Below are 9,112 nucleotides of genomic sequence, written 5' to 3'. Positions count from 1 at the left end.
GCGCGCCTATCAACTTCCATCCTTGTTGGGGGGTTTTTTTTCCATCACACAGCTTTCAAACAAATATGTACGAGCTAATACACGAGGGATTAAAATATTTATTTACGATTACTGGTTTTACAAGCGTTTAGAAACAAAGTGGACAGCATCATAATAATCATTCTTTTCTCTAATTGCTATACTGGTCACGCACAACACCGACAGACAGTAAACAGACAGATGGATGATGCAGGCAGGACGATGCTGTATTTACAGGAAGTCTCTGACTCTGAAAGTTTTCATGCAGAGGACTTTGATTATTTACTTTAACCTCATTTTGTCCCTTTTTCTTTTTTCTTTTATCCTCTTCTTCCGTGTTTTACGCACAGAGTTGCGCGCGCACACAGTCGTCCACACAGTCCACTTTGATTTTCTTTCTCTCAGTTCAGTTCGAATGTCACACGCAGTCAAAACTCTGAATCTCAATCTACGGCGGCGCGCTGGTCTTCACTTTGGCCACGAACTTCTTCTCCTTCACCCTGCGGTTCTGGAACCAGATGGTGATCTGCCGCTCGGACAGGTTCGTGGCGGCGGAGATCTTCCTCCTCTTGTCCTTGGTGATGAACTTGTTGGCGGCGTACTCTTTCTCCAGCTCCTTCAGCTGCACCTTGGTGTACGGTATCCGCTTCTTCCTGCCGCGGCGGAAAGGCGAGCCGTCGTGCTGGTGAGCCACCGCGTCTGCGAGTGGAGAAAAGGGGGGGGAAAATGGTCACTTTATGTTGTGGTGCGTTCAGGGTCTGCGGCTTCGCGCTGATTGGACAGACAGACAGACAGTCAACATGGTGGAGCTCTCTCTGCTGTAGCAGCACCTGCTCGTCATAAATGTCCTTGAACATAAAGGCTACACATGCTGGTGCATTAACGCGCAAAAAAAACAACAACATATACATTAAAGTTAGACGATAATCGCGATATGTACATTTTATTCTACAGCAATGTAACAGAAATCGTGCAAATAGACCTAATCAATTTTTTTAACGTGTATTCTACATTAAATTGCTTTTTTTGTCAAATAAAAAGTTAAAAATCACAATTTACTATTGCTTTTATTCGACAATGACTCAAAAGCAAAATCCGCATTGAATCGTCTGACATTTATCGCGATAATTATCGACATAACTCATTTGAAAACCTTTATTTATGCATCTATTTATCATTTATCTATTTATTTATTCATGGTCACATGTCCATCCCTATATGCAACAAAGTAACTAATGTTGCATATAAACAGATTTGTTATTCATTGTGAATGATAGTTTTAATATATTACTGTGGTGTTAAAGTGTTATTTATATAACAAATGTGAGAATAACAGCGTATTTTATGCAAACTTTTGCTTTAACTATGGGGCTAAGAATTTCCTAACTGGTCGTGGTGTTGCACACAGTTATCAGTCACATGATTTATAAGAAAGAATCTTGCATTAATTGCATAGATTTTTGCCTGACAACAACATGAGCTTCAGAAATTGGTTTCTAAGCTCGAGCAACACACGTGACCTTGGCCTTGAAGCAGAAAAACCATGTTTGTATTATTAATATTATTATTATTTTGGCCATAGTTCTAGGTCATATGTATACGTGTCGCTGCAGTAGCAGATGTAAAGCCAAGGCTCACATCTGAACGATGATAATGTGATGGTCAGAGTCCAAACAGCTTGTCTTGTTTTGGGGCATCAGTTTGCACAAACCGCGCAGATGGGACTGTTTTAGAGCTTGGCACGTGCACTGCTTCTATTATGATTAATGTAAATTATTATTTTTTTCAACACTCACTGTCCTTTGTGTGACCTTTGCGTTCATTTGTTTTTTATTTATTCAGTATTTTTAAAGTGTGAAAATGACAATTAATGTTGAACACTCTCCAATAGTATCACAATAATATCACAACTCTAATATGCAGCGTTAGTCGAAGGCTTTACAATGAATAGTGATTTAGTAAATTCAGCTAAAGTTGTTTCTAATACAAATGTGGAACTAATTATGATCAAATCAGGCTTTATTCTGTATTTATGGTTTAAATTGATAATATAAATAATGTCTCACCAGCGAGTGCGGACTTCCACAGGTGTCCAGCCTGTCCCTGGTCCTTGGGGCAGTACATCTGTCCCCCCCAGCCGTTGGTCAGAGCCCATGGCTGGTAGCTGTCCATGGGGAGCAGGGTGTCGTGGCGGGGCTCCCCGGTGCCGAGTGTTTGGACCACCGACACGTCCAGGTAGCTGGCCATGGACTGATACGGGCTCGGGTAGCCGTGATAAAAGGCGAACTCCTTGGCGCGGTGGTTCGGGTACTCGTCCGAGTTCACCGTCGTGTCCATGTACTGCGAGCTGAGCGCGGCTCCGGCCGCCTGCGTGCAGGACTTGAGCGAACCCCGCCCCATCCTGCACGGGTAGTAACCGTTACCGAAATAGCCGTACGGTAACGCAGTGGCGGCGGAGGAGCTCTGGTGCGGGGGGCACGGTCCGGCCGCGCACTGCTTCCCCGAAGACGCGCCGCTCTCGCCGGACCCCGAGGCGGACACGTCCACCGTGGGGTAGCCGGCGGAGGAATGCACCAAGCCGGATGGGTGTCCGCCCAGAGCCGCCGCGGCCGCGGAGTGCGCCATGATGTTGCGGCACTGGCTCGCCGCCGTGGCGAAGTTCCCGCTCCCCACCAGCCCCTCCATGTTCTTGTTCAGGTCGTCCAGGTTGTTGTCATACACGAACATCACCGTTTCCGCTGGCCAGCGAGGGTTCAGCACCAAGGAGGCGGTCATAGGCGCTACTGTTCCCGGTGTGGCCTCCGTTCGTCGCCGTTTCCTCTCAGACTTTGTTTTATCCGCTCCTGCTGCTGCTGCATCGGCTGACTGAGTGATATTCTACTGGCGAGTATTAATTATTCTGTGACCGCTGGCTCTCCTGCGCGCGCGCACGCACTCACACACACATACACACACACACTCACAGCTCGCTTTAATTCACTTGTAACATCACGCGCACCGCCGTAGCACGCGCGCGCTGCCTTGCTGCACCATTTAGTGACGGCACTCGCTCGCATGCAGGCAAAGACTCCGAGTCAACAGCTGGACCTCCGGTTACATCCCAGCCGCAACTTTGACGCAACAAACCCCCAGAACCAGGAGAAGAGGAGGGGAGGGGGCGCGTGTCCATTGGATGAAACCGAACGACCACGTGACGGGACAAGAGGGGGGGGGGGGGGGGGGTCAAGAAGGAGAGTCTTGATGGGGACGTCAATCAAAGAAAAATATTTTAAGAGGCTCGAGCTGCGGCACGAGGACAGCATGGTTGAGCTTCCTTCGTGCAGCTGAAGCCTCTGATCTCGTGCGGTCGCCGCAAACTGTCACATCACATTTGTGTCCCAAAAAAAAGCCAAATATGATGAGTTGGTGTTGTGCGTAAAGACGCACGAGGGTTGGCGCTTATATGCCAGGAACCGGAACCACTGAGGTGTTAATGTTGCTGTAATTAAATCATGTCCCTCGTTTACACCGAGTGTAATTGTGAAGTCAATTATAGCATTTTTAAATGGGTGCAAATGAAACACGAACGAAACTCGGTTGATTTTATCGTCAATTATTGGGAACATTATAACCTGCAGTTGTGTGGGCTTCAGCGTGAGCTGCTCAGCATTACGCAGAGTTATTGCTATATTTAAAGACTTATAATCGGCTCTGCCAAATGCATGCAAAACGTTTATCCGTGTCATAAAAGTATTAAATATCATAACGTGCCAGGGACGTTCTCACTTTTCAAAAAAAGAGACCCTGCTTTGTTTTGGACAGAGGAAAAAGCGTAAATCGGATTTGGAGAAATGCGGATTTCACAGGCCTGCGGGAAACAAAGGTCTCCTGATTCCACAACCGTCCTGATCTAGGGTTGGTTTTTAAATTTCCAGAGATATCTAATAAAGGTATTTTGAGATAGATCCATTCATGTTCCCGCACTGCGCCGAGCTCGTCGTGCATGGTGAGATTTCATGCGTAAAAGCTTCTCTGAATGGAGAAGAAACATGGCAGTGAAAGCAAAGCGGGCCCAGTTCTGTCTCGTTTCTCTTTTTAGTCTGTGCTGAGCTGTCACTGTGATCCTGTCATTCAAATTTAAACTTTGCAGACTGAGTAAAATGTGTTTTTAGCCACAGTTTTTACGCATGGAGTTGTGAGTGATCGCCAACAGCAATACGCGCTTGTAATCCACGTCCTGTGAGTGTAAGTATATGGAGGAGGTGACAGCTGAGTCGCCCTGGGTTAGCGTTTTATCATTTTATTTCAATGTATTTTATTCAGTCTTATTAGTCTGTGTTTTATTTGGTGAGAATCCGCTCCGCTGAAGCTGATCGTGTTCACTCTTTCTGTTCTTCTATGGGCCCCTGGAGGAAATGCAGGATTCCTGGATGTGCCGCACAATTAATGGCGCACTGCGGTAGAAGATTTCATTCCAAATTTAAATAATACGCAGCTCTCAGCATTATTCGGGAGCAGCAGACGTGAGGAGCAGGTGTGATTGGTTTCTCCAGGTGATGGAAGCGTGAGTTTGTGTGTCTTTGTGCCACTCTGGAACGTGCAATACGCGGGGAAATTAAACTACGTTGCATATGTCGAACGTCCAAATTTGTATATATTCAGTCATATTTACATGCTCAACTGACTGAAATGTAAAAGCGGGACAACAGTCATGACATGGGCGCTGATGTGGATCTATAGAAACTGATGGAAACTCGGTTTAAAGCACCAGTAACACAATATATTTTGTGTGATGTGGATTTGTATTTATTTTAGGTATTTTGATATTCTGCTTTTCCTATTATACTTAAATACTGTACATCTGTTTTTGTTGTTGTTTTTTAGTGAAGACATTGAGTTTCCTTCTTCCTCAAAGACGAATCAGTAAATTTGCCGGGTTAAAACACTAAATGAGTACATTTTAAATAAAAAAAAAAGTTATGGTTAGGACTAAATACAACCTGGAATAATGTTGAATTGAACGTTTTTGGTGTTAAAGTAGCACACAATCGTTTAATTTAACACCATTTAAAGGTGTATTTAGCTCCTTTATAGTTAAACTGATGCTCAAAGAGTTTAATTTAACACTAATCCAGGGTGTATTCGGTTTTAATTGGATTTAAATTGACTATTAGTGTTACACCATTCACACAACTGACATAAACTTCATATTGAAGCATCTTAAATGTTTTGATAGATTTATTTTGTTAAATATTTGAATATAAAAGTTGCCCCATCTTCTTTGTAACAATTAAATCCAGTAATAATAAACATTAATAAAGTAACCAATACCAATTGTACATTTTGTAAAAAAAAAAGCTATTTTTTCCAGTGGTAATTTTTGTATTTTGCAGTTTTTTCCTGTTATTGAGGTCAATGTTCGCTTTCAAATTCTTAGTTAAAAAAAAAACGTAAGATACTGTTCAATGATCGAGCTTCAAAGACAGATTTATCTCAAGAAAAGAAGGCCCTGCAGCGTGGGGGCGACAGCACACACACACACATGCATCCTTCTGGCATTGCGCACGCACACATGCACATGCACGCAAACCACCCAGACAGTCAGACTCTCCTATAGTGTGGTCCGTCCGGGAAACAGGGGGGTGGGGGTCAGACAGGCCCCTAGAGGTCAAGGTCAAGTTTAACACATGGAAAAAGAGAGAGGGGGGGGGGGGTGAGTGCAGACAGAAAGACAGACAGACATAATGAGCTGAAGTTCAAGGCCATGCATGCGCCGCTCTGCACACCTCTGTGCAGCTTCTGTCTGTTTGTGCGTGTGTGTGCGCAGCAGACGCCATGCTGTCTCTCTCAGGAGAGAAGGAATAAACGCAAACATCCAGACAAACATCCAGACTGCAGCGGACTGAAGAGATGATTAACCAGAGGGAGAAGAGTCAGAACAAAGACAGCAGCGTGTGTTTACGTCCTATTTTAATAAAGTTCTCTGACCTCGTCTAAAAGTACATGTATGTATTTATTTCATTATTAGAGAATAGAGTTTGACAGAGGTAGCCAATAGAAACGCAGAGGTCAAATTCACTAATTGGTATGTGTGTGCAAATTAAACGGTTCCATGTGCACGTGCTAATTTACAACTCTAGTCCCGCGTTTGTCTTTTTGTGTAAAATACATTGAGAAAAGCTGTAAATTCTACATTAAAATTCAACCAAACACCATTAAAAACGTTTCTTTTCTCTGATGTGACTGAAGTGCAAGAGGAAGAAGAAGAAGACGCAGTAATGCATTACAGATGCCTAACCCTTAACATCATCATTATCTAGTTTACTATAACCTCACTTGTTATTTCATTAATATAACAATTAAGACACAGAGAATGGATGGACTTTATGTGCCATGTTCACTGTTTGATTGTATCTTTTACGCGTGGTGTGGAATTTTGGAATCTCATCCATAAACTTCCTGATTCTCCTGTGACATCGGGAGACTTCATGTTCTGTCATTTCTCTGGGATTAACACTGCTGCAGCTGCAGCTGCTGATGGTAATACTGCTCACAGTCATGTATTTATACACATCAGATACTTACATAGATAAGATAACATAACTTACATACAAGATTTTCACATCTAAAGTACTTATTTTGAGCATATATATTTATTAAACTGAAAACTATTCACTATGAGCTTTATATTTACAATGTAATCCAATGATTTACTGCAATACTAATGATGTTTGGGCTGGTTATTTCTAAGAATATAGAAATATAAAAGAAAATACACTGGTAATATTATTAGTAAGATGTTTGTATAATACACTATGTACAGGTGAACAGTTTTATCCTAATGATACAATATAACTACAAAATCATGATGAATAATAATTATAATATGCAATAGTAATGTGTACTGATATAATATAATATAATACTAATGTACTAACAATAATAACAATAGACTTTCACATAAACCATGGAGTATCTGCTTCACGAAGTAATGAAAAGTTTTTTTTTTTTTCCTGTGACCCTAAAAATCCCTTAGGTCCCTGTTTTCCTGGCAGTGTAGATGATATAGAGCGAATATAATAATAGTTCATCATATACATAATATAAATGAATGATTATTATTTAAAATGGCGCAACAAATGTCATAAATAGAAAAAAAAATGATTGCAAACAATACTTAAGCTAATAATTATAAACATTGAAATAATGCATTTAATGCTAGAAAGAACTAACTGATAATATAATTCATTATAATTATAATGATTGAATTTTCTGTTCGGCCGCGTTTGTCTGTTAATGAGCAGCATAATTTAAAAAGCTAAAAAAAAAAAAAAGAACTGCGGATTCGGATTATTATGAAATTTTCTGGATACGCATCCGTAATTCGGCAAACAGAGCGCGAGGTTTGCGCTTGTTTTGACTCTATTTAATGACATTTTCCCTTAATTAAATGATATATTTTCAGCAGCAGGAAACAAACATCGTCAGTTACAAGAACTCAATCACGTCCTCAAGCTCCTCATCGAGATTATTCAAATGGGAAAAAACTTGGATTAGCGGTTTAAATAAAGACATTGCACGCGCTATAATAAAACCACCTGAACTATCGGTGAAAATGGCGCAAACAGCAACAGTTTAGTATGAGAATATGCAAAGATACAGTGAGTGCACGAGGCTGTAGATTTTATCATAGACGGGATTATTTTTGCACATGTATCAGAACTCCAACCATGTAATTGCAGGTAAATGATGTGTCTGTATTATTAGGCATTAATGACGCATATGTATTTGTGCAAAGGGGAGTCTGGTTTTTTTTGCACAAAAAAGAACGTAAAGATTCAGAGAAACGTCAAAAACGATCAGCCGAGGGCAGGGCCGGCTCGAGCCTTTATGGGGCCCTAAGAGGAATCACCACCTCAGGGGTTTAGATTGAGACTTTACTGCTGTCCTAACTGCAAAAGTGCAAAACATTACATGTTTGCACTACTTTGGACAACTTTAGGACGAGATATAGACCTTCATCCACAGTTTGGTGCCAATCCCAACTGACTTGGAGCGAAAGGTGAGGTCACGTCTCCACACACTTAATAGAGACTTACGGTCGATGTTTTCACGATTAACTGATATAAAGATACTTATCGTACACTTTTACCACTGCACTTTGTATTTTGAGATTAAAAACTAAAACACACAGAGAGCAGATTATATGACCTATTGTGTCCCTGTACAAACATCATGATTCCTGCAGGACAGTGTGGACGTCTGTCTATTTACTGTCCTCAGCTACGATGACCGTCACAGCGTTTGCTCTCCGTCCACTTTCCCTCTGAACATAGTCAGCTGACTGATGACGTTCAATAAAAACGGCTAATTTAGACACCAAGAAACTACCAAATGTCTTATTGTGTTACCAAAGTCTGCTTTAATTCAAATTGAGGACATTTGAGTTTGATTAATGTAATGTAAACATGTATTTATAAAGTATTTACATGCACATATGTACAGTACAGTTACTCACTCATGGTTCTAAGTTACAGGGTCTTTCTTTGTGTCCTGTGTCCTTGAACTTGACCTTGTTGAGCGTTTAACAAGAGGACAGAAGCTGAGTGTGTATGTGTGTGTGTGTTCTTGTATGTGAGTCATTGTGAGGACCCCAAAAGGACATATAGGGAGTGAGGACATTTTGTCTGATCGTCAATAATCTAAATGGCTTTTTTTGGATTAGGTTTAGGGATAAAGTTATACATTTAGTTACGGTTAAGTAAAATCTATTATAACTATGTGTGTACTTGTATGTGTTGCCTCTTTAGGACCATTTTCTGTCATAAAACTGGTCTTGTCAGGACCAGCAGTCCTCATGGAGTCCAGAACCTGGTCTTAAAGAGGTAGAAACAAATTTCTGGACCAAGATTTGAATGGTTAAGGTTAGTGATACAGGCTTTATCAAGGAATAGAAGTCAACACATATACGTAAGATTAACTGTACAAACCATGTGTGCATGTCAGAGTGTGTGTTTGTGTTGTTTATAGTGTTTCTAAATCCATGTAAGCTATAAAATATGCTATAAAGTTGCCTTACTTTTACTTTTCCCGAAAACAACCCTAACTAACCTTA

At 41.2% G+C, this 9,112-nt stretch overlaps 1 protein-coding gene across 1 annotated transcript; it reads right to left on the bottom strand.

Moving 5' to 3' along the window:
- Positions 1-466: 466 nt before the first annotated feature.
- On the bottom strand, positions 467-2,793 carry hoxb13a (homeobox B13a; the record flags this gene model as incomplete). Its single annotated transcript, XM_083896035.1, has 2 exons — positions 467-717; positions 2,085-2,793. 2 exons carry the CDS (start codon positions 2,791-2,793, stop codon positions 467-469), a joined length of 960 nt encoding a protein of 319 aa, XP_083752161.1.
- Positions 2,794-9,112: the final 6,319 nt, after the last annotated feature.

Source organism: Microchirus variegatus (genome assembly GCF_963457635.1).
Source record: "Microchirus variegatus genome assembly, chromosome: 10".
In the NCBI taxonomy this organism is placed as follows: Eukaryota; Metazoa; Chordata; class Actinopteri; order Pleuronectiformes; family Soleidae; genus Microchirus; species Microchirus variegatus.
The sequence above is the reverse complement of the archived record's forward strand: the minus strand, read 5'-3'. Positions and strand labels throughout refer to the sequence as shown.